Source organism: Pagrus pagrus (genome assembly GCF_965226575.1).
Source record: "Pagrus pagrus genome assembly, chromosome: 4".
NCBI lineage: Eukaryota > Metazoa > Chordata > Actinopteri > Spariformes > Sparidae > Pagrus > Pagrus pagrus.
In genome coordinates, this window is record NC_140188.1 from 15,019,285 (window position 1) to 15,046,093 (window position 26,809).

The 26,809-nt window shown below is 43.8% G+C and overlaps 1 protein-coding gene across 3 annotated transcripts in view; it reads right to left on the reverse strand.

Annotated features, from left to right (window-relative positions):
- Positions 1 to 26,809, reverse strand: part of dscaml1 (Down syndrome cell adhesion molecule like 1) — a 105,346-nt gene that overhangs the window by 32,707 nt on the left and 45,830 nt on the right. For 2 of the 3 annotated variants that reach the window (XM_084351693.1, XM_084351692.1), the window contains exons 4-8: positions 6,447 to 6,593; positions 5,299 to 5,577; positions 3,867 to 4,142; positions 3,127 to 3,426; positions 131 to 273 (exon numbers count right to left, since the gene is read on the reverse strand). In XM_084351693.1, the coding sequence (XP_084207819.1) occupies positions 131 to 273; positions 3,127 to 3,426; positions 3,867 to 4,142; positions 5,299 to 5,577; positions 6,447 to 6,593 (1,145 nt within the window). Of the gene's footprint in view, positions 1 to 130; positions 274 to 3,126; positions 3,427 to 3,866; positions 4,143 to 5,298; positions 5,578 to 6,446; positions 6,594 to 26,809 lie in introns of those variants that run through there. The other variant, XM_084351694.1, reaches the window with a different exon arrangement.

Consider the following 26,809-nt stretch of genomic DNA (forward strand, 5'->3'; position numbering starts at 1 on the left):
AAATCAGTTCTTTGCTCTACTGATAAACAAAAAACCGAACAGCATAACATACATATACACATACATACATATCCAAATACTGGATATTCATATTATACAGTGCAGCAGAAATGCAGAAAGCGATCTCCACCTGGCGATGGTTGTCAGGCAGCAGAAGCCCCTCCTTGTACCAGTTGATCGAGTAATAAGGATATCCGATCACACGGCAGTTTATGAACGTGTTTCTTCCTGCCACCGCGGTGATGTTCTTCATCGGACGAATCCTCGGAGGACCTGGTGGACGGACGGAGAAGAGATGGAAAGAAAGAAGAGAGAGGAGGAAAATAAGAAGATCATTAGTTGATGGTGTCAGAAGCAGGTCGTGGAATTTTAGGAATAAAGGGGAGGGTTGATAGGGAAGGGATTTGGGGAGAAGGGAAGGGACAGAAGAGGAAAAAAGGATGTAGGGGTGTAGAAAGAGAGAAAGGTAAGAATGTCTTGCCTTACTGTTAAAAAGCAGCTTCAAATGTGGAGTTTTTCTGGTGGAGCACCTGCAAAACTCCTGCACAATATCTGACCATTACTTCCCAGACGCACCCATTTTTAAGTCTAGAGAAATACAGTTACTCAGCTGTTTTCTGAGCTACCTTTATGAAATGTGAGCTAAAAATAAGCCCTGTCCAAAGCCTTTAAAAGTCAGTAAGGGAGAACAAAAAGTGGATGAAAATGTTATGGATCGTGCCGTTTCTCTGATAGCTTCAGTAATGAACACGAGCCAAACACAGTAATACGAGAATGCCAGACTCCAGAGCAGCAGCGATAGTGTTATTGTTTACAGGTCAGATTGGATTAGTGACGGCAATTCCATTTAATGTTACTGACATTTAAACAAACCAGCGTTGAATGTAACCGACATAAGTAGTCTAAAAAGAGCGAGTGACGGAGAGAGTGGAAGTGAGTGGGTGAAACAGATGAGAAGATCTAAACACTTCATTTAGTGGTTTTCAGCTTACTGGAAGGCAGTGCATTTACATTGGTGGGCCTGATAATAACACAGCATCACACTGTATTTTGACGCATGTATTTTCATTCATGCTGATCAGCTGCTGTCAAGTGTTTTATGATAAATGCTTCCTTCACCTGCCACATCTTATCAGCTTTAAATGGGCCCTTTTATGCTTTTTCGTTATTTTTCCATACCTTCAGTGTGTTATACAGATTCTTGTGCATTTAAAATATCTTGAAAGTTAAAAAGTCCACACCAACAGAAGCCTCCCCCTCCCACAGAAAACACTGCTCCATAAACGCCTCGACAGAAGTCCCGCCTTTAATTCTGTGACTTTGTGACAACATTAGCGCTAACACTAGCAGCTAGTTTGGCGTGTAAGAACTGATTTAGCACAGCTTCTTTGTTGTTGTTAGTGGTGCTGGCTCAGGCGTGTGTGACCTGACCAATCAGAGGAGACTATATATATACATATATATATATATACATGTCAACCTAATCATGGATTTTCCATATGTGTGTAATGCACTTTTATTCACTGTGGGGCACGGACAAAGTGCATTTTCCATGGTTGCATACTGGAACAAATGCATCATTCTCCTTTTGTTTTAACAGGTGAACATGTCATTTGAGCCGGGATGACTATCAAGAACATGCTAAATGGGCTATAGTACTGTATGTTGTGTGTGAGTAACTTCAACGAAATGAATGTGAATAATGTCAAAAATATAACAAAAATTAAGCTTGACTGCCTCAATATGTTGCTCATGTATCATTGCCAAAAGACAGAGACTGAAGGCTGTGGGCAGGCAGACAGACAGTCAGATGGACACAAAATGTGTTTAGCACCACTGGAAGAACTGGGAGCTCTCGCTCAATCATCCGTCACTTCTTCGCTGACCTTCTCACCATTGTTCGTCTTGTATCTTTGTTTTTGTCTCTCCTTCCAGCCCTCCTACCCCCACTTCTGTCTCTCTCTTTCGCTCTCCTCCCTTTCTCAGCGTGTGCTGAGCTTTGAAGTTCTGACGAGTGAAAGATGTATTATTCAGTAGCACCATCGCACAGACGCACACGGCGCCACACACACACATACAGTATACACGTGCATGCGTGGTCAACTACGTCTGTGTGGCTCGGTATCTTTGCTGTTGGCCCTTCGCTGAATGGGATAAGTTGACTGTATCACATTTCAGTGGTTGAATAAGCATACTAGTGTGTTACTGCTACTTTTCATGTGTGTGTCGATGTGTGTGTGTCTGTATTTGTGTCAGTTTGTGCTGAATGTAGGGCTGAAGCTCTCTGGCAATGGGGCTCATTCTCACTCCAATGATCATTCTGGCATGTCTGCTTAGAGCAGACTCACATGTCACAACTACACATCTCACCAAAGGACAGACAGAGAGAGAGAGAGAGAGAGAGACAGACAGAGAGAGAGGGGGAAGGAGAGAGAGAGAGAGAGGGAAGGAGAGAGAGAGAGAGGGAGAGCCCTGTCCATCGGTGTCACTCCTCATCCTTGTCGTCTCTGTCGACAGTGACATCACCAGTCCTGTCACCAGAGTTCATCGTCACGCCCCCAACAGACACTAGCACTCCTTTCCTCGTCAATCCTCTTCTCTCATTTCATCTATTCTGTCTCTTCCCTCCGTCTCTTGCCATCTGTTTCTTTCCCTTTCAAACTTTCTTCATCCATTTGTCTCACGTCTTATTCTTTAGTCACTTCTGTCCATATGTTATGCTACAATCTCTTGATTTTAACATTTTGGCTGGCTGTGTTTGCATGTGAGTGCACGTACAGGTAGGTGGATGAGTGGGTGTATTTGTTTTCTTTACGTGTTCATGTTCATCAAGAAAGACAGAATGAGACACACGACATACACTATGTGGTGCTTCTGGAGGAACACAATAGCTGCACGGGCTGTAGATAATTAACATATAGGTGTAAAAATAGTCAGACGGAATAAAAAAGAAAAAAGAAAATTTGAAAAGTAAAATATACGCAGTTCATGAGAGAACAAAACACACAAACAGAGATAGAGGTAGAGATATAGAAGGGTACAGGATAGGATATGGGTCAGGGAAGGGGTAGGGGGTCAGGCTATGAGAAGCCTCTGTATGACTGATATTGAAAAGTAGACAGGCACCTCTTACGTTTATGCGCGCTTGGTACTCGGCGCTACCGGCCGAGTTTCGTGCGGCGCACCGATACACTCCTCCGTCGCGAATCTGCGGGTTGCTGACGTTGACGTGGCTCACGGTGCTGCCGTCGGAGAGCGTGTACTGGCTGGCTCGGACACGAGACAGGTCCCGGGCCACAGGCTCGTCGTCCAGGGTCCAAGTGATGGTGGGGGGAGGCGCTCCTTTGGCGGAGCACATCAGGGAGAACGGTTCACCCGGGACCACCACCCTCTCGCTGAAGGAGGCGACGATTCGGGGTGTGCCATCTGAGGAACAATCATGTAAAATGTGATTCAAAACAGCATTTTGGTAGGAGATGGATTTAAATGAGACAAGAGACTAAATCACTGAGCTCTGCAAAGTGGAAGCAAAAGAACACAGTTTTATTCACTACACCTTACCATTCCTGGTACACACTGAAATATTTATCATAACTAAGTCTTCAGATGACCTATAAATGCTTCCACATCATATGTGAATTACTGAAAATGGACCCTTAACACATGTTTTCCTGTGAAAATAACCAGGCGCCTCACATCCTCTCCAGGATATTTTGTGGAAATTCAGACAAACTGCAATCATATTTGCCACTAAACAGCCATATGAAGCATCACATTAACGTAACTGGTCCCCAGCTTTCTTGGTGGATGTATATATGTAAATATCTAATGCAACACCAACATGGCAACAACCTGTCTGCCCTCACCTTCCAGCAGTATGATGGAGAAGTCCTGGGCGGTCTGGCCCTTGCGCGTGGCAAAGCACTGGTAGGCTCCCGAGTGCCTCTTCTGTGCAGCGGAAATGAACAATGTCTCGTTATGAGCCCCCTGGATGGAAAAGTGCTGATCGGGCAGGACGGGTTCTGTGTTACGATACCAGGACACGATAAAGTGGGGGGAACCCTGGACGGCACAGGATAGGATGACCGTGCTGCTGATCCCCGTCTTCAGGTTCTTGGGAGACAAGGTGACCCGCAGCGGCTCTGGAGGTAGAAGAAGAACCAGGTAGAGACGAGTTAAATAAAGAAAGAGAAGAAGAAGCAAATGCTTTTTGAAATGTCAGTCATTCAGAAACTACTACCTAAATATTGAAGCTACAGTATTGGTGTGATTGCAGGCTTGTCTCATGTCTTGCATTGCTGAACAAAAGCAATTTGAATGGAGCTACGCCGTGCTGGCAAGGCAACACAAATCATATTTTGCTGTGGTGTGATTGTGTATTTGTTGTTTGTGTTTCATGATTTCTGCCATTGTTATTGTGTGCGTGTGTGTGTGTATCTGTGTGCGCTAAGCAGCGAGGAAAAACCGAGACAGAAAGACAGAAAGGGGAGAAAATGTCAGTGAGCAATAAAGCAGCTGGTGTTAAGTGCTGGAGGCTGCTGAATGTGTGTGAGCATGTGTGTGAGGGAGCGACAGTGCATGTGTAAGACTTTCTTCACGGGCAATAAGTGCATGTACTGTAAGTGTGTATCCAAATGTGTGTGTGTGTACCACCTTCTATGCCCTGTCATAGGAGGTTTGTGGGTTGTGCAGTGATGTGCCCTGTGGCCAGTCTGCCCAGCGTCCACTAACTTCACCTTTTCCCCAACCACACTCCCTCTCCTCCACCTCCTCCCCCATTTTCTCCACAAGTGTGCCTTCTCCTCTATCTGCACCACCTCCTCACATGTCTTCCATTCATACAAACGACATTATGAAATTCTCTCTGCCTTCCCTCCCTCTCACACATCCCGGGTAAACAGAGCGACAGGCCTGCTGTTCTGCTCTGTCACCGTTGCAAAGCCTCACTGAGGTTTGAGAGCACAGCGGGGGGAAACAAGCCGTCCTTGGAGATCAAGCTCGTGCCTGCTCGGCCCAGACGAGGGCGGGTTGGAGGGGGCCGTGTATGAGGCACGGGGCCAGGGCAAAGCCAGCAGAGCCTAAATGATGTCTCCATCGTGCCTGTCCATGACCTGACATCACATTCATTACCTCTGTCCATCTCACTCTTTTGCTCCATCTGTAGTTGTCAGCGTAGAACCGTGGAGGTCAGGAGAGGTAGATAAAGTGTTGCTTTGTTGTGTGCTGAGAGGGGTGGTCATGGGTATTAAATACTGGCATTTTATGACTCTACTATACACCCTTCAGGTCTTTACCCACCTATGACGTTGAGGTGACCTGTCACCTCTTTGGAGCCGAAGCTGTTGGTGACCTCACAGATGTAGTTGCCGCTGTCCTCGAGCCTCAAGTCAGAAATGGTGAGGCCGGTGATGCGCCGCGTCCAGCGGGAGTCTGCGGGTAATGGCCGACCATCCTTCAGCCATCGGATGGTGGGGTTTGGGTATCCGGATGCGATACAGGGTAGCTCCACACTGTGCCCCACCTGCACCTCACCGGACTGGAAACTGTCCAGCACTGACGGGGTGGACTCCGTAGGGTCTGTAGATATAGCAAGGCACAGAAATTACACATGTATTAGGAATCAACAGTCCTTTAATTGATTTTTGGATTTTTCACTCATTGGCTGTTGTAGGCTCCAGTGTGAGCATAGAAGCTCTTAACTGCACGGTTTGAGGAAAAACCCTTCGCTTCTTGCTGAAAATTCGATGAGAGGATCGATACTACTCTTATGTCTGTACAGTAAACATACGAAGCTACTGCTAGCAGATGGTTAGCTTGGAACAAAAACTGGAAAAAAGGGCTAGTAACAAAGAGGATAAAATTACAGCACCTTTTAAGATAAGATGTTCCATCTATAGGTTTGTTTAATTCATGGCAAAACTGAAAATGATGGGGGTTTTGACGCATTATATCTAGGCCATGTGTATTAACTTCCTGTTTTCTCTGGTTATCTGGTAATATCACAGTGATAAAAACAGGAAGTGACTGACCCTGGCAAAGAAATAGCTCAGCACATAATCTGCCTGTAGCATGTTGTTTTTACACTTTGGATTTAGGACAAATTAAAACAAACACAATACAACATGTTAATTAATCAGCTTTAGAGGTGCTGGTAGGCAGATTTTGCTCCGGTTGGATGGAGTCATGCTGGCTGTTACCCTCCATTTCCAGTTATTATGCCGAGTCAAGCGAACCATGAAGCTAACGATCTTCTCATCTAACTCTCAAGCAAGCAAGAACGCAAATACATATTTTTTTTTCAATTTTGTTGAACAATTACTTTAAAACTAAAACATAAACTGTTTTGTGAAACGTTTAAATAAATAATTAGAAAACACATGCCATTGCTCATATACTCATGCTTTAACATTTGGCAAGTACAGTAGAAATGGTAAGTCATTGCCTACCCATAACAGAGAGCCTGGCTCCATTGCTCTGGCGAGTCTCTCCGCTGTACTTGTGCTTTGTGATGCAGCGGTAGGTGGACAGAGCGTCTTCCTTCTGCACTTCTGAGATATACAGGGCGCCAAATGAGGTCAGGAAGAACCGGTTACCTGTGGAGGACAGCAGAGAGGGAGAAGGGTATGTCAGTTTTCTGATGACTGCAAAGCATTGCTTTCATGCGGGTGTATTTGCGTCAGGATGGGTTCGTTTTCATTTCAGAATCTCAATAGCGAGACCCACTTGCTCTGCTAAGGATTCAATTCAAATCATTGTCAAATATTCCAGATAATAAACACATTTGGGGATTGTGATTTAACTAATTTGATTTTAATTCGATTTTGTATTGCCCTCCATGCGGCTTTTCTTACTTTCTGCTCTTTTTTATGATTAAACAACATCATATCTGTTGTAAAATGTAACAGATTCTCCAAATTGTTTTTAATGTGAGATTATATAATCTATATGCTTGGAGAAGAAATACAAATAAAAACTCATAAGCAACTAGAGTGACACTCAGTAGAGCGCATACCTCCGCCAAGCCTCAACAGAATTCAATCAATGGAGGCAATTTATCAGATTAAATGCAGCTTCCTCTTAAGCCACAAAGGCTTTATACTACCTTTTCTTAGCCTGACCCTGACCTGTAAACTTTAACGTTTAAATCGTTGGAGCTACCATTTAAAACTCCCGCAATTCTCAGTCAACGCAAATACACAATTCTACAGAAAGGAGAAGATGTTTGCATGTCTTTTCAAGTTTAAATGACTAATCTGAACATTGTAAGAAACATTAATAACCCCTTTTATCCTCAAGATCTTCTATATTCACTGTATTCATTATTCTTCATTTCTCTATATGTTTTCACTTGCTGGAAAAAAAAGCAACCCGAGCAAAGAAAAACTGCTGTTTGGCGAGGGAAAGGTCACATGAGAAACGCGCTGCTTTTGAAGTAGATGCCAACCTCTCTATCATAAGACCCTCTTGACAAACCTTGAGCACATTTTCCAGAGAAATCACTGAAAGAAAGCAGGGCTCAAACATACGCGTCTCCCAAAGACCCGACCACAGCACTTAGGTGAACACATGGGAGCTTTTAACACACTCTGTCCCATCCATCCAGCGAAATATACACAATAGAGAAAGACAGATGAGGGGAAAGAGAGTAGAAAGAAGAGAGTTATTGTAGGTGTTAATAATTGATGTGTCTGTGTGTGTTATGGTAACAGCAGATTAGAGTCATTTTCATTTCACATCACTGACTGCATGGTCCTCCTCTGATTTATCTTCATGTCAATAGAGACAGCATGTGTGTGTGTGTGTGTGTGTGTGTGTGAGAGAGAGAGAGAAGAAGAAGAGAAGAGAGAGAGATGAGGAGAGTGTATTTCAGTGTTTGATTCTTTCCGCTTCTCTGAATCTTTTTGTATTCACTTCCCCCCAAAGGGTTATTTTAGACAGTGTGCACTTCAGAGTTTGTAGTATATTGCAGATTGTTTGGTTATGTGAATACCGCTGCAGTGTGTGTGTGTGTGTGTGTGTGTGTGTGTTAACATGCTGGCTGTTGTTTGCTGTACATGATGTTTTAATGTCTTTTTGCAGTGTTGACAAGAGAGGACTTGAGTGAAACACAGGTGCATTGAATGGTTGCAGACTGGAAGTATGAAGCGCGCACAGATACGCTCAAACACAGCCAGAAGCAATACTGTAGGTCAGCACCTCACGGCAGCTTTATTCTAAAACACTTCAGCTGTTCGTTTTGTTAGATTTGTTCAATCGTTGATAAAGAGAGGCGGCTGTAGTGTTGAAAGGTGCAGTTCAGGATGGTGCTCATGTTTGAGTCAGTGCTGCTAGTTAATAACCCGAATTTCTCAGTTTTTATTCCCATGTTTAAATTAACAATGTGACGTGTGTGTGTGCGATGTCAAAATGTCAATATACGGTTTTCTGCGTGTGTAAGTCTCAATGAACATGTGAAGGTATGAATGTGTAGGTGAGTATCAATAACCAAGCTAGTATGCGTGTGTGTGTGTGTATGTGTGTGTGTGTGTGTGGGCGTGTGTGTGTGCGTGTGTGTGTGTGTCTTCAGCCACAATGTGAACAACGACAATCGATGCATTTTATAGCTGCACAACTCCATCCAAAGGAGATTTATTAAAAGAGAGAAGACTGGCCTGGCTCCCTGCCACACACACACACACACACACACACACACACACACACACACACACACACACACAGGCTCCATCACTCTAACAAGACTGAGATGCTTTACTTCTAGTGTCAAAGCTGAAGTAAAGCCTGAAGTAGGGCTTTTTTTTTATTTGATGTTCAGTCATTGATTAACCTGTTGATTATTTTATTCTAATTATTTAATTAGTGTATATAAAAATCAGGAAATTATGAAGAATGGCCATCAAAATTTCATTTTTGCTTTCGTTTTGTTCAAGCAACAGCACAAAGACTCTAAGATTTCCAATTTACAATGATATTAAACATGTGCACACGAGTGCAATTCACATTTATTTGACTTGAACCACTAAATGGTATCCCAAAAAAATGAGGATCAATTTACTGATCATTTCAGCTCATAAAGTCTCAGAATACCCAGTACCAGTATCAGAAAACTCCAGATCTATTAAAACGTCTGCATGTATTTGAGGATTTCTGAATATATATTTTCTGAATATAGTATAAATACACAGAATATACTGTACGTTATGGAATAACAGATACACACATGGAGTAAGTGTGCATGATGCCTGTAAATCTGCATGCATATGTGAAAGTTCACACACACGTGTTTTCATGTGAGTCAGACTGTGCTGAGTGCTAAGCGACGTAAGCTGTAATTTCCGAGCCTGCCCTTTTGTTCCAACCTGGGTATTAAGCCTTACAGGATAATATGCACTTGGCGAGTAGAACCCTGTATAACACACTGCTACATCCTGTCACAACATGCCTGTAGAGAGGAAGACAGACCAGGGGGGGCTGGAGGGGGAGAGGGAGAGAGAGTGGGGGGTAGAGTAAGAAATTTCAGAGATGGTTAAGAATGGAGAGAGAGGAAAAGACAAGTGGTGCAGGGGCCGTTAATGAGAGGGAGCTTGTCAACGCTGGTTGTGAAAGAAACTTATTCTATGATTCCTCATGTGTTTTAACCTACAGCAATTCTTATTATTTTCATTAATTAATCAATTAATTCCCAGAGACTATAGTGATATCTCCAGGTTTTCTTGTTTTGCACCATACAAAGCATCATGGGGAGTGTACAGTAGTTCTGCTAACTCAAAACACAATTATCCCACATGGAAATATGAAAACGCAGGACTTCTCTGTTGTCACATGTATCTATTAATATACATTCACTTGCCAAATGTTCAGACAATCAGCCAAAAACTTTTGTTTTTCGTAAAAGATGTCTTAGAACTTGTATAGTACCACTTAAATCCCAGACGATGCACAGTTAAGTAGCTTAAACTACATTGAAAATACCAATATAAGTCATGCCCAGCTACAGCATGCGTGACAATGCGATACGCCTGTAAATAACTGGAGTAGAGCGAATAAACAGGTGTAAAGAACAGGACAACAGCTGGGCCAAATGGTCAAGATTTCAGCGCTAAAAGCAGTAAAATATTCTTGAATAAAATCATTCTATTCTCTATTTCTCCTTATCTGCTCGGAGTTCACCCCACTCCTCTTCACTTCCTCTCCGCTCTCACTTCACTGCTGCTCTTTTTCTACCTGATATCTAATTTCTAGTCTCGGCTTGCTCTCCTGCTGTCTGTGAAGATGTGACACACCTAAAACAGCGGAGAGAGGGCGTAGAGGGAGGCAGCGGAGGAGAGGAAGGGGGCTGACCCTACAGGGAGGAGCACGGCAGATGGAGATTGATGGAGGGAGAGATAGGGAGATAAAGAGAAACATGCCGTTGGGAGTGACAGAGGAGGGGAGTGAGAGTGAGAGGGATGAGGGGCCTGCAGGCCTGAGAGCCACACATGGGTAAAAACAATTCCTCTACGTCTTCCTCTATCTCTCCCTCTCTCCCTCGCTCTTTCTCCCCTTGCAAGCCTCTCCTTGTGGGAGAGGAGATCAATTCTCGTCTAGTCTGCCTACGCCTCCAGGAGTTTGTTGTTGTTGTTGAGTGTGTGTATGTATGTGCTTCTGTGTCTGCTGTTTTTTTTTTTTCTGCTGTGGGAGGCAGGATGAGATCTTTTGAGGTCTATCCCGCACCCAAGGGAGGCGCAAAATCCCCTCACTTCCTCCTTATTTCCCAACCCTTTCCTCCCCTTCTTTAACATTTTTTTCCGTCTGCGTTGACATCTATTCTCCAACCCCGGCCTCTCTTCCTCCAGCCTGCCCTCTACCTCTTTCTATCCCCTGCCCTTCTCTTTCAGGGGGGTCTGTAAGTAATGGAATCAGTTCAGCTGATCAGCCCGAGGCAGGAAGTCAAGCCAAGTGCAGAGAGAAGCCGCTGCTGCTGCTGCTGGATGTGCGTGTGTGTGTGTTCAAGTGTGTGTGCACGTATGCCAGAAATCCCACAGACAGACACATACATGCAAATAACGAGACAGAGAGACAGGAAGGGGGAGAGAGAGAGACACAATGAAAAAAGGATTAGGAAGCCCCGGAGCATCACTTGTCTTCCCCCAAAGTTCCCCCAGAGAGAGGACACCCCTCTTCTTTGAGATGAGGTGGGGGAGACAGCGGAGGGGAAGGGGAGGTGGAGGTAAAAGATGAAGGGATGCAGGAAAGGCGCAGCTAAATATATCCCGGTAAAGTATATGGCTGCCATTTTCAACAAATTATCATCAAACAGGAAGAATGGCAACGTAAGAGATCATAAGGAGCAAAACAATGAGAGGAGAAAATGATAATGTAGGAATGTTGGGAGGAGGAGTGGATCAGATCAGACAGGGGGAGCGAGATAGAGACGGTAACTAAGAAAAGATATACATATTTTGAGATGCTGGCCAGACCGTAGAGGCAAGAAAGAGACAGAAATAGATAAAACAGCGAGTGAAAGCGAGAAAGAGAAGCGATAGCAAAGAGAGGAAATGGCGTAAGTAAAGGGGGCTTGTTCTCGGTGCTGCCATGTAAATGAAGGCGGCGCTGCAGCAATGCTAACTAACAGCAATTCACACTGTTGGACTCATCACTTATTAATGCTCTACGGCTCCCCCTCCCTCCCTCTTCTCTCTCCCTCTCTTTACCCGTTCCTCTCTCCCCTGCTCTCGCCAGGATCTCTCTTTTTTGTTCGCTCTCTCGCTCGCTGTTGCTAGGGCCCGTGCACTCACGTGACAACAGCTGGGTAGGGGGCGCTGCGGTGGCACACAGCGACATGTGCGAGTGTTCGTTTCATGTGTGTTTTTTTGCGTGTGTGTGCGACAGAGTACCCTTCATTAGAGGTAAAAAAAAAAAAAAAAAAGGAATCAGCCATTTAAATGATGGCGGCGGAGATCAGAGGAGAGGAGAGAAACTGCTGAATGGATCTGTAATTGATTCACAGGCCCGGGCTACAGGCCACAGAAGAGCTCAACACATCTCTCTGTGCACCATGTCACTTTATTTTTCACTCGCCGCTTTTCAACAAAAACACACACTGAAGACTGTAATGAGCATTATTGTCAAGGTTTGCCTTTCAGATTCTGAGGCTAAATGGACCACGAGCTCGGCACAATGCAGACCAGCAGTTGCACAAACAGACTGCACACACGGATACACAAGCGCACACACATGCAGAGCGCTCGCAAATCCGTCTCACGATCCACACAGTCTTACTCCCACTGTCTCACAATCCACGTTTGCAGAGTGCACTCAACAAATTGCGAGTATGTGTGTGTTTTTGTGCAGAGCATCCTCACTACAGGATGCCACAGCGATGAGCAGACAGTGGAGTACACCTACACATTCCTTATTTATACTCCTCATCCTGATTCGACTTTGCATCGCTGCTTTTCTTCTCTTTTCTTCCTCCCTTCCTTCCTCCCTTCCTTCCACAGTGTCTCTATCCATCCCCTCATCATCACAGCGCTGATTTTACTGACCCTGTCTCTCTCCCACAATTTGTCCCTCATGCTGCAGTGGCTGTGAAGACTTACGTGAGTTAAGTTGTCAGTGTTTTCAACGCTCCATCATCTCTCTTGTTGCAATATTTGGAGTACCAGCTGAACCCATCCCCTGAAGCTCTAGAGACATTGACATTATAGCATTTTCCACCCTTCTGGCCCGGCAGTGAATACTCTTCACCATCCTTTTCCGCCTAACTAAAAGATATTAAGTATTTTTGGAGTCTTACTCAATTTACCTTCAAATGGCAACTTTTTATTGCATACTTCAATAACGTGTCAGTGCTACCACCTGAATGACAAAAAACATCATTCTTAGTCCTCTATCTGTACCGTCTTTTTCTCTGTCTTACCCCTTTTTTTGTCTGCTGATTGGTTTGACACTAGATATTATTCTTCTGGTTCTCTGTCTTGTTAACCCTAAGAAATATGTAACATATACACCGTTTATAACAAATGAGAAGGCTAACAGGGGTGGGTCTGCGCAGGTTTTTTTGTTAACCTCATTTGTTTTCTGTTATTTCCTTTTTTTGTTTTTTATTTATTTGCTTATTTTTTGACAGTGGCCTTTGGAAGATAGAAATGCTAAGTATCTGTTAATGGTATGCCATATATCCATAAAAAGCTCCATCTTAGTCGTGACGAAGTGCAGATATCCTTCTGTGATTTTCTGCAATTTTGTGATAGACGACTCAGTATCACTGCTGAGAGAGAGAGAGCAAAAAAAGGACCTTGGTGAAATCTATTCTACGCTATAAACACTCCTAGTCCGCTGTGCTTGGATGAGACAGGTCCATTGATAATGCATTGTTTTACTGCTGCTTATTCCCAAAGACTGAAAGGCTTCATAAAGGCTGAAATCTACTGGAGAACAAGTGGATACACAAACCTCAAACTAACTAATTTTAAAGTAAACGCACACAGAACCAAATGTCTATAAATGGCAATATACAAGTGGGAGGCTATAAGAGTGTACAAAGGGATGCATCTGATGCATCTATATTTGTGCTACAATGGAATAAAGTTGGAGGATGTTCAAAAGACATATTAGGGCTGAGGTTACCATTAGATCTATTGTATAATTGATAGAGTTAAACAAGATGTATCTACTGTACTTCAACCTAATTCATCAACCATTTATGTAAGAGGAAACAGAGTTGAGGATTTTGCAACAAGCTAGAAAACATATAGCCGCGCTCTAATCAGTACATGAGAGGCGGTGCCGTAAGGACACGTGTTCAAAGTCTGCAGCAGATCAGCACCATGGACAGCTACATTTCAAATATCAAGGAATGCCGGCTGAGGTGGTACCACGGACAGCTCTGCAGCCCAAAATAGGAAAACCTTCTTGTGCACAGTCTCATCGTATGGGTCTCTGTGGTACAATAGTTGGCACTATTAAACTGTGTGTCTGTGTGTGCATGTGCGTGTCTGAGGGTAGTGTTAGCTACAGTGGATACTATGGCAGAGTGATAAGATAGTAATGTGGCATATGGCCCAGTGCTACAGCCCAGCCTACCAGCAGTCAGTCAACTCCCTACCAGAGAGCGTCTGACAGTGGTACACAAGGTGGATATATTAGTGATGGGTAAACACAGAGCGACAGATACAACATATAACGAGAGGGCAGAGGAGTCGATCAGACGGTTTAACAAATGAGGCAGCAAACAAACTTTGCAAGCTGCAAAAATACAAGAAGATGAGTGAGGTGCATAGAGCAAGAGAGCACACGGCCAACAGTGTAACTAGCAAAAGTGTGACACCATGTTGGTCCAGGTTAGTGTTAAATTTCTCAAGTTGTCTTGGCACACTAAGTGAGCAATAAAATGGTTGCAAAAAGGAGTAAAGTCATAACGATTAATGGTAAACCTTGATTGCAACATGTGCAGTCATTTCCATATATTTGGAAGCTTCAACATGCGTGGATATAAGACTCCAGCGTAAAGAAACTGCATCTATTGTATTCTGGCACTGGAAAAATATTGCATGTCATGGATAAAAGATTCATTCTTTGACCACATGTAACTTTTTTGATTCCTATATATTTTGATGATTTGCTGTACTGAACTGTCTTAGCGCTACCTTCTGAAAAAATAACATTATTCAAATTAAGCTTATGCAGTATGAAACAATTTTGATCTCCAAAGATAATAGCTTCTATGAGCCTGAGGACATGAGGCCTGAAACTCAGATTTTCCTGACTGTCTTCACGCAGGCTTGCTAGTCCTATACGTCTTTCAGTCTCATACTTTCGTACCTGACACTGAATCACCTGAAAGGACACTCTGCTGCCACTATGTCTGTTCAATTGCCTTATTTCAAATTATTGTAAATGTTTTTTTTACTATACTGTCATTGTATCTGTTCACTCTTGTATTTATCTAGTTTACTTTATTGCATTTAATTCTTCAATTTAGTTTTTTACTCCATAGCGTGTTTATTATCCTGTTTGAACTTTTAGCTAACATAGACTGTTGGTTTTACGGCTAGCTGTTTTGTTTGAAAGCACTGTTTTACATCTCGACACCACTGTGGATGAGAAAGCCTCTTCGATGGTCTTTTGAGGTACAATAAAGGTTTTGAAATCAGCAACTACCTCAGCTGATGAGCACCATTTTACAGAGTGATGTATTAGACAGCATGCAATAATGCTAAAATGAAAAAAAAAACAAATTGTATTAAACATTTCTTCTTTCAAATATTGAACAGGTGGAGAAGAATGTTTTACAGAGAGAAAAAAAATGAAAAGACTCGGTCCTGGTTTCTCCTCCTCCACTCCTTCCCCTGGCTAATTTATTTGATAATTACCAAGGGCCCATTATGGCTGATTTCAAGGAGGCACTGGGAAGGCCTACTAAAAGCTATTTCATTTGAGCTGCTCGTACTGTATCTAAGCGCCCTCCTTGTGGTTTTCATATGCATGCACGCACACATACATACACACACTATATAAAACATCCATGAGTCCATTCAGCTCCAACATGTAATTAACACCCTCACCCCACCTTCACTCACATCTAGAGACACGAGTGTGTGTGTGTAAAGCATGCTGTGTGAGCGCACACATGTATGTGCACCGATGCAGACATGCATGTCTGGAGTGTGTAGGGGCTGAGAGCTGGGCAGGGGGTGAAGGATAATAACGATTGGATTCTAATAAAATGCTCTCATCCTCCTAAATCCCCGTCCTGCCCTCTCCCCCTACCTGCCATATTAACACCCCCATTACAAGGGCAGATGAATGAAAATGAACAGAGCTGTGGTGTGATTCCCCGAGTGTCAAATCAATACCACTCCCCTCCTCCTGTCCGCCCCCTCTCCCCTCATCCCTTTCTCTGCTGCTATAATTTTCGTATTCTCCTCTCCTCTGTTGGCTCTGAAGAATTGACATGTGTTTGACAAAGGGAAATCTACACCTAGTGACAATAGGCTCTCTCCCTATCTGAGCCCCCCCCCCCCACTCTCTCACTCTCTCTGTAGTATGAAATGAATGACGCTTGCTCCTCTCTATTCACATTCAAAGTAGTCTATAATAGTTAAGTGCTACTGAGATCAAGCCAGACATAGAAAGAGCCACAAGGACGGCGCATTACTGCCACTTTCTTTGACTCAACCGGAGACAAAAGCTTGTGTAAGGACTGGGAAGAGGTTATGTCAAAATAACGGGGGAAGGTTAATAAAGGACAGTTGTGTGAATTTCACAGGCGCCGTCTCTTTTTTCCTCCCTTTATGAGTGCAGGACACACACTAGAGTCAGAATAATTGAAGAGGAAACACACACACTCCGTCTATTCTTATCTCTCTACAAGTGTTTCGGTTTTCCAGCCCCAACCCTTGACCTTCTCATCCCTCCTCTCCTCCCTTGTTTACCAGGTTCAGTGTGATGCAGTGATCTGAGGATAGGTATGCAGAGTACTAATGCACTCATTAAAAAGGCATGCTTCACCGTCAAATACCAGCTGCCACCCTCCCCAACACCGCCACCCTCACTACCACTGCCACGTCTCCTGTTTTCTTTGTCTTTCCCCTTCTCGATATCTATCTGTTTCCTTGGTTTCTCTGTTCTCTCCCTCCGTCTCTCCTCCTGCTGCTGTCTCTCCATTTTCTCTTTCTATATCTGTTGTTAGAAGGTGGCACCCCTTACACCCACACAGCCCTCACCCTCTATGAACAACTCATGCTTGAGACTAGAGAGAGAGAGAGAGAGAGAAAAGAGAGAGGAAGAAGAAAAACAAATAAAGGAAATGGAAAAATGCACTCATCCAAACCAAAAGAAATAGAAAGAGGGAGAAATCTGATAATCTGTCTGTTTTTATCATCAGCCCACTCCCTGCGTGTTCATCTCTGTCTTTCCCTCTGTTATGGTTAAAGGCCTCCACCATACTAATTGGAATGAGCATAAATATTCAAGCAGCAAGATGGAGGCAGGGGTGGATGTCTGAGGAGAAAATTGATAGAAAAATGGCGTGGAAAGTAGAGCTGCAATGATGGATCAATTAGTGGTCAACTATGAAATAAATGTGCAACTATTTTTCTATAATCGATTAATCGGTTTGAGTTATTTTTTAGGAGTGAACGAGGACAAATGATCTAATTCCAGCTTCTGAAATGTGAATATTGACTGGTTTCTTTTTCTACTCCTCTATGAACATCTTTGGGTTGTGGATAAACCAAGATATTTGAGGATGTCATCTTGGGCTGAAACACTAATCGACATCTTGTAACCATTTTCTGACACTTTATCTACCACAGAACTAATCAATTAATGAAGATAATAATCAACAGGTTAATCGACAATGAAAATAGTCTTTAGTTGCAGTCCTAAGTTTACATAAGGTCATAGTTTGCAGGTAGTTGAGGACATTTTCTGACATTTTAAAGACCAAACAACTAATCAGTTAATTGACAATAAAAAGAGGGAAAGAGACACAAAACTGTTGTCCTCAGACTGTTTGCACATTTCTCTTTCCTGTTGTGTTGTTTGTGCACAAGAACACCAAAAGAAAATGGCTCCGACTACATTTATCTGCAATTCCATTTGGTCTCTGACAATGACACACACATGCATACAAACACAAACTCCAGACTTGTCAACACGCGCTGCATTGTGTCGCTTTTGTCTTTAATTATTTAGCCTCATAGATAATAGATAGAGACATGCTCGCCAGTCATGAGAAGGCTAACGGGACATATCCAATGCATTATAAACACCACAATGCACACACACACACATACACGCACACACGGAGTGAAGTCTACTAAAGCGTGACCTTATTTCTTCTGTGGAAAACACAAAAACAACGGAGTGTGAGCAGTCTAATTTCACACACAGGTCGGTTTTGTGTGATTGTCATCCATTATGAAGAGGAACACGCGGCCAACGGGGAAAACACTGATCAGGAATCCTCTGAAAGCCGCGTGCTGACTCTCTGTTTAGCTGTTGAACTTTATTCCGCCGTCTACTTGTGGCAAGTTAATGATACTGTGTAAACAAAGGTATCTGCGCACACACAATACTGCTGCTGAGAGAGCGCCGGCACACGTGTGATAAACTCTCACACAAATCAATAAAGCCTTGCCCTTTGTAAAGCTATGTTGTCCCCAGTGGGAGTACTACAGTGCCACAGCGTGTAAGCAGCACCACAGTGACACATACTGAATCTCAGGGAGCAGGAGGTCACCGGGGAGCAGGGCCCGTGTGCGGCTGAGTGCACCTTGCATGGCAGGCGGATGTGAGGAGCGAGGGAAGGAGGGGGGAGGCGGTGGTGGTGGTGGAGGGGGAGGCCTGCGATTCTCCTACGCATTCTTTCCCTGGCTCCCCTCGTTCGCCTGCGCCACCGTGATGATGCACCCTCACCACTGTTGCTGGGCATCTTGGCGACAGAGACCCAAAAGAGGATGAAGCGGAGGAGGAGTCAGAGAAATGAGGGATGATGGGAAGCAAAAGAGCTGCAGAGACAGATGTTACAGATTGGAGTGGAGTAGTGGTGACATGCTAAAAGCGGGTCCCCCAGACGTCGCGGGGAGGCCTGAGGGGCCAGGAGTGCCCGAGGTACGTGCTAGGAGGGAGGGGGGGGCACCACAGCAGAGCAGCAGCTCTCCCTGCCTCCCTGCCTGGCTGTCTCTCTGTCTCTTCTGCCTCACTGCCCCCCTACACTCTGTCCCACTTTAGCCCAATGTCACTGCCAGACCAAGGGGGAAGGGAATAAAAAAGAGAGAGAGAAAGAGAGAGCAGAAAAGGAGGATAGCGGAGAGGAACTTGGAGGAGGAAAGACAGATTGAGGACTGGAAGAAAAAGATCCCAGGGAGGATGATGATGATGATGAGGACACTGATGCTGGAGGAGACTATGGGGAGTCCAGCTAAGGTGCCATTTCATGCTTTCATGTATCCAGATTTCCTCTCCCGTCCTCTCTCACAATGCCTTGTCTGGGAATTCTTTTGTCTCCTTGTCACACAAACACACCGCACTCAGCATATGTAGAGTTACACAAGCAGTCAAGCACAAAGTCCCTGCTGCACATACATGCATGTGCATGCACGCGCCTGTACACACACACACACACACACAGTGGCTAGTCAGGCGTGCTTTGTGGTCTTGTCAGCTGATCCAGTGTCCCATGGCATGGTGATGTGTGATACTTGGAGATAAGCGTGCTTACCAGGACAGCAGTACAACAATCCAAACGGTTCAATAAACACTGTGTTTCTTTCCCTTTGCCGGGCTCTGATACTGTTAAAATTCATTAACTGGCCTACATTCCTCTTACCGTTACAGATAGCTGCCGCCCTACGGACACACGCAAATTAGCCCTGGACTCCACACTATAGCAGGCAGTCATTTTAAAGATAGTAAATGTGGGGGTGAAATCAGTGGCAGAAAATACATTCAAGTTATTCAATTAGCAGCATAACACTGTTATTACCCACAATGCAACAGAGTGGAGATGAGGAGTGGACTACAGAGATCTGCAGGCTCACTTCTTTCTAATCCTAAACTTGACTCAAGTGATATCACTGGAGGCAACTATTCAACTTTTGCAGTGGTAAGAGACCTGTAAATAGACTTTTATGTGTAAAATCAGTTTCCTTTTGAGGGATTAAAGAAGGTAGCAAACTGATATTGTTAGATGGGTCAATAATACATGACAGGCACCATAGAGTCAAGTGAAATCTGTTGTAGCACTGCTTTTCAGTTTACCCACAAGTAGGAGAGAGATGAGCTGAGAGACAGAGAGTGCATTTGGAAGCACCTGATCACAATTTCGGACTCATTCCTGCTGAAGAAAACAGCTGTTTGATGTCTGCAACAGAACCAAGAGCTGATAAGAACCGTAGGTTAAGGGGTGACTGAGTGGGACAGATTTGTGAATCAATGTACTGTCACTCTATCATCTTTAACATGACTGAGAAAAGTTAAACAAGTTAAATTTATCTATCCGATAACTTAACCTTACCTTGTTGTGTGCTGAAGTACATTTTCAGATGCATGTGCATGCAGGGTAGAATTAGTCCACTATAGATTAGATTAAAGTAAAGTGTGATTACCATTATTGTATTGTATAAACAGACCCCTGCAGTCCTCTCAACCAGCTCAACCAGTTTAACAGACACATTACCACAACATCACAAATGCAGCCATTCTACACTTTTACTACACACAAACTTCAAACGCCTCGCTGACAATGGCAAAGTCAAGTTCTTGCAGGAAGAATACTCATTCCTTGACGCCACAACCATCGACATCTAACTGATTCTACGATTATTATTAACTGAGCGCTGAGTGGTTTGTTCTTTCGTGTCTTTACTGCATCTGTCTCTCACCCTCGGCTCAATAACAGCGGTTGAGAGTCATGAAAAGTGCCCTACATCAACACAACATGCATCATGCCGTTGAAGTTCCTCAACAACTTCTCATAACGACACAAACATACTCATTTCTATTGATGAACTCTCTGGGTACACATGCATATGGATCCAGTCATGTAAAAGGGAAGCATGAAAGGACCATGGCAATCTCCTGGCCCCTGCCTGTGCCCCCAACTTTAACGACAATAAGCCCTCCTCCACCTTCCCCTCTGACCACCATCCAATCCCCGCACAGTCCTCGACATACCTCCCTGAAGAGTGGGAGGTCTCATCAAGGGCTGGCACTGAGATATGGCAGTTTGGCTAGAGGTGGCATTTGCCAAGGTCATTCAGCATGTCTGCATGTGTGCCACCATCTCTGCTGCATGAGAGAAGTCCAACATATCATATTTGGCCACAAGAACAGCGCAGAAATGGGCCATTTTTGTATTTCAGTTTAAAATGCAGTATGCAGAGTAGAGGCCATCTTATGAGGCTGCCTAGCTGTCTGCCTGCAGTAAGAGGAAAGGCAAGGCTTGCTGCTGCTGCTGCTGCTGCTGCTGCTGCTGCCGCTGCTGCTTGGTTTTAATGGGCCAGCAACTGAAGCTGAACCTCAAATCATCATAATGAGAGAGAATGAGATCCACATATGCAAGGGGGAGGAAGGGAAGGTAGATAAGGAAACCGGGTAAAGAGAGAGAGAAAGACAGGGGAGCCAAAGAAACAGAGGGGGGTGGAGAGAAAGGGAGAGATAGGAGAGGGGAAAGAGGGGTGAGAAATGAGAGAGATTCCTCTGCATCTCTGATTTGCCTGGGTGATATTCATCAGAGCGACAGAGCGTAGGGGAGGAAGAGATGGCGATGGAGGGAGGCAGCAGCGAGGGAAGGGGGGAGGGAAAAAAGGGAGAAAGAAAGAATAAGTATTTTTTGTCTCTATAAGCCATTTGTTTTTATTAAGCCTCCCTGCCTGTCCCTGTAGTTGTTTCCTGCACTCTCCACTGGCTTGTATTTGTTTATGTTTGGTTACAGGGGCATGCCTATAGCGGTATTTACAAGCATAAAGTAAAAGTGTTGCATTCAAAATGTCTGTTTTTTTTGTTTTTTTTTCATTTTATTTGTGGTGGTTTGACTATAGTGAAGAAAAGGGAGGAAAGGATCAGAATGTACCCTCCCTGGATGCTGCTAGATTTATTTTATTTTAATTAAGTCTTAATTGGCCTTAAAAAAAATAAGTCTGATAATAAAAGACTTGAATAAAATCAGCTATTTCTCTGGGTTTGAACATTGTTGGAAACATTTGGAGACATGTAAGTACAGAAACCTAACTAATATCGCAAAGGTCTAGTTTTTTTTTCTTTTACATTTTAATGCAGAAATGTTACTTATTATATATTTAATGTCAACACATCCAAATTGAAAAGACAGAAACCAACAATGACTTCATAATTAACAAGTATTATATTGTATGCAAAGCCTGACACAGTTTAACTCTAAACTAATTAAAGCACATAAATGAGTCACACCTTTGCAGTGGGCAACATGATCTTTCATTATAATTTGGAGTTAATCTCACATTTACCGTTCTGCTGCCATGAACACTCACTAATGCACCAAACGTGTGTTCATTTGTGGCTGGAAGTGTTCCCAACAACTGCACATTTACTCCTATTTTCTCTGATTTGCATCTTTATTAGGAATGAAAGGGCTTGTTGCTGAGTGCTATGGACAGACCAGTGAAGTCAGAAAGCATTTGATGGACTAAGGTGTCACTGATTTTTTTTCTTTTAAAGAGTTTAAACTGTTGACGATGAGGGAAAATAGAGAACAATGCCGGTCTTATTCTTTGGTATAACATGAGTCTGTTTCATTTGAAAAAGACCAAATGAAGTGGTCATTTGGAATAACAACACCTCATAATTAATAAGGCAGGTGAAGGTGATTACAACAGCCACGGCCTAAAAAGCTTCAAGCTGTGTGGAAAAAAACAGCTGAAAATATTTAGAAACTGGGTGCAGTGCAGTGTGGGTGAAGAAGCTGGAAGAGAATGAGGGATGCAGGGAGGAGGAAGGAGAGTGGGAGAGGAGCGAGGGAAAGGAGGGGGAGGGAGGCAGAAGAGAGGGAATGTGACAGAGTGGTGACAGAGGGAGAGAGCGGAGCGCTGTGTGTGTCAGGACTGTGTGTGTCTCTGTGCTCGTGTCCCCAGGCGCAGGCAAACATTAGCTGCATTAAGTGAGCTGACAGGTCCCTCCCCATTACCACTACTGGTGGCCCAGGGAGGAAGAAGAGAGAGAGAGGGGGAGAGTAAGGGGGGAGAAGTGCGAGGAAGACACTGTGGTTCTTACCAACTGTCTGTAAAAATCACAACATGTGACGTGCGTCCCCTTCTGCGCGCACACACACGCGAATATGTTACAGTGCATTTGCATAGAAACAGTGTCCTCACAAACATTTTGATACTGGTCACCAGCATGAAGAGCAACCCTGACAATCTAAAGCATGGCGGCCAAAGTGGGGCCCGTGAGCCAAAGATGGCCCACCCACAAAAAAATGTAAAATAAAATAATATAAATTGCTATATACGCTGTTTTATTTTTGTTAGATAAAAATGCTCTTTAGGATTCCTAATTATCAATTATTATTAAATATTTTGTGCAGAAAGTGCTGTAATCAAGGGAACTTGGGATCCTAGTACCATTTTGTATCTTAACAATACAATACAACACAATAGGTGTTTGCTTTTGGCCCGTGTCCCACCATTACATTTCAGTTTTGGCTGTGCAAGGGGAAAAGTGTGGGCACCCCTGATCTAAGGTAGGGCTGCCATGCTCAGATTATGAAAAAAAATAACAAGACATTTAATTTCATTATCAGCCGATAACTGATAACACACATTTCCTCATATCAGACCGATGTATATTGTGCAACCCTAATCTAAACTAACAAAAACTACACATATACCACACAAACATAACAAAGTCTTCATTGTAAACTCTTGCTACCACGCTTCACACTACAAATCCCTCCAGTGTGCAGAAAAACACACTCCATACTTCACACACACTGACAGCCGTGCTGTCTCTCATAAGAAAGTGTAACTGACTTTATTTACAGTACACACGTGAACATGTGTGTGTGCGCATACGTGGCGTATCATTCCTTTTCTGCTTAAATATTGATTGTTGTCTTGTCTGGGGTTCAGGGTTAAAGACTATCTGCTGCCTCCACCCTTCAATTATTCAGTCACACCACCACCAACCCCTTCTACCCCAACACACACACATACACACACACAAATTAGTCCACGGGAGTGAATTTCCTTTTTCAGTGTGTCGTAATAGCCTACTAATACTACGCATGCTACACTGTACTATGCAAAATGGCTGAGTTATCTTCTACTGTCATTCTGATGTCAGAGTCTCCTCCTTCATGTTGCTTCATGACAGCACACGCACAGATAGAGCACAAACACACTGTCCATTACAGGAGTTTAACTGCTGGCGGTGGAGTGGCAGGAGGTCGACCCCTGCTCTCTGAGAAAGCAGCACTCTGCGGGGGGCTCGGAGTTAACATCACACTGCGTTGAGGCCAACTCCTCTGACCTGAACAAGAGCACCGGAGACAATAATGAGATGAAGGAGGAGGAGAGAAAGAGCGGATGATGGGGGAAGGGGTGAGAAGGAAGTGCAAAGAGGACGGAGATGAAGGATAGAGAAAGTAGCGCGAAAGAGTTCAATAGTCGCAGAGACTGAGTGTGTGGGAGAGAAGAAGAAGCAAAGCGGTGAAAGACAAGCGAAGGCAAGAGAGGTTGTTGACCTCTGGCTATGGAGCCTGTCGCTATAGTGCAGGCAGGAGGGGAGTGAGGGGAGGTGGGTGAGGTGGGGAGGGCTTGTTTGTTAGTGAAGATGTTTTTTCCTCAAATGCAACGTCACCAGCGCGATGCAGTCCGTGAGCGCGCGTGTGCGACTGCGCGTGTGTTTGCGTGTAATCTCCCCGGGCAAATCCCTCTTTAGCCAAAGCAGGGAAGAATAGAGAAGAAAAGGAAAAGCCATCTTTATCCAAATCCAATTGCAGCTGGAAGCAGAGAGTGGAGTGAGGGAGGTGGAGGAGGAGAAAAGAGGAGGAGGAGAAGACGTTGTAATTTGTCTGAGGGATTACAAGGAGTGCTGGCAGAACATGACTGCTGACTGAGCGTGTGTGTGTGCGCGCGAGCGTGCGTTTGTGTGTGCGTGCCATGGCCTAACCCTGTGAATTCAGAGCATAACAACATCAGAGACAGTATTTTTGTAACAGAAGTAGAGCAGAAAATAAAGAATATTTCTGTACAGCGCTGCTCACTCCAGGTAAACATCAAACCCTCCGTGTGACTCAATTCATAATAGCAGCCGGGAGGTTGACTCAGAGGGCAGAAGACTAGCCCTCTGTTTAGCCCAAAGTCATTATTACTTATGATTGTCTCTCATAATAGATCAGAGTTCCTTCGGCTCCACTTCCGTGACATTAGCGGTGCCATAAAAACACAATTACACAGTCATATCACCACTAAAGCAAACTAGACACATGACCCACAAACCTCTGCCGAGGGTTAAGTCTTGTGCTGCTACAAGGCAAGACACATGGCAATAATGTGGCAGCAGTATGGCAGCCGTCATAACTCGGTTAATATCAAGCATGTGCTTGAACACAGCCACTGTGTGGAACAAATATACACTTTACACACACTAGATTGTGTTTCTGAAAGCTGCTTACATTTTGAGTTTAAATCCAAGTTAGTAAATTACTCCTTTGTCAAACTCTGAATCTACAAGTGAACCTTTCATCTGTTTAACTCTTTTTTTTTTAAGTAGCAAAGAACAACAACCAAAACATTTAGGTAAAGAAAGGACGAAAAGAAGAAAAGAAAAAATGTAAGCTGAATTGTAAAGTCTTACGTTTACTTACTTATTTTTTTAGACCTAAATAACGCTGAAACGATTCCTCAAGTAGCTCTATTACTAAAAAGCATTGAGGCAAATGATTTGCTGTTGATACACTGCAAGATGAACTTGAGCTTAAGCACAGATTACAAAATGATGGAGAAAGAGAGAGAAGAAGATGGCGAGGGGTAAAAAGACGAAACAGCCCAGAGAAAAGCACAGAAAATGTGCGAGGTACTGGGTCACTACAATTCAAAACGAGAAAGAAAAAAAAAGAAAAAAAAACACAGTACAGTGTGTCTTTGTAAAATGGAATCAGCTCACCAAACAGCACTTTGTCAATGCTGCAGCGCCTAAACAGAAACATCCAGTCCACAGAGCGGACACAACAAGGAAGCCTTAACGTCACAACAGCATTTAACGTAAATCGATGTGATTGCTAGTTACAATTAAGGCTAGTAAAGAGCATACATTAATTATGGCTATATGTAACGGCTCGTTAAGAACAAAAATCAGTGTTGTGGCTACCTGCCTGGGTATCAAAAATAAAATAAAATAATAATAACCCACAAAAATAAAATGCTGCAGTCAATTTGTTAAATACATACTGTATGACCAACAGACCAACTGGAAATGGCTGATTCACATAAAAATGATTGTAACTGAGAAGTTACTGCAAATATTTTTTTTACATGGATAGAGTATCAACTACAAAAATTATTATCACTCTCACTTCGGTATTTCCTGGTTGTACACACAACGCAGAAAGTCGCCACTTCTGCGGCTTGATTGGCCGTCTTGATGTCAGCACCGTTTGAATTTATGACATTTCCTTCCATCACAAGCTTGGTCCACATCACAGGTATCCCAACATGCGTTGTTCAGCAAATGAGCAGCTTCCCATAGAAAATGAATCAGAGTGAATTTTGTCGCCAGTGTGTTCACACAAAGTGTGCCTAACCCAAACCACTGCACTGCAACGCTAGATCCAGATTCACTTTAAACAAACCAACCCTTAAACACACACAACAAACAGGAACGAAAACCACTCGTGTCCACTCCTAAATCTTTCAGATTTAAGGAGGTGTTCGGACCGCTGAAGGGTTAGGGAGATAGAAAACGAAAAGAAACAGGCTGAATGAAGGGAGAGAGCTGAAAAATGACTCTGGAGGAGAGGACTGGGCTTTAGGCCAGGGTTTTGGTGCCATGGTTTGATGTGATGTGACTGTATGACACACAGGAACACGTATATCTGCCTGGAGCAGGGTAGGAGTTAAGGACAGTGGAGTCAGATAAGTGTCAGTGTGAAACAACATCAGTGTCTTTCTCTGTCTCACTGAGTGACAGCGATACAAGCCAGTCTGCCCCCTTGCACATACGCACGCACGCACGCAGACAACAACACAAACACGCACACACTAACACAGGTGCCCAACGGCTCTGTGCAGGAACAGCTGTTTTGCTGTGACACACAGCATACACTGCACATCACATCAGATACACA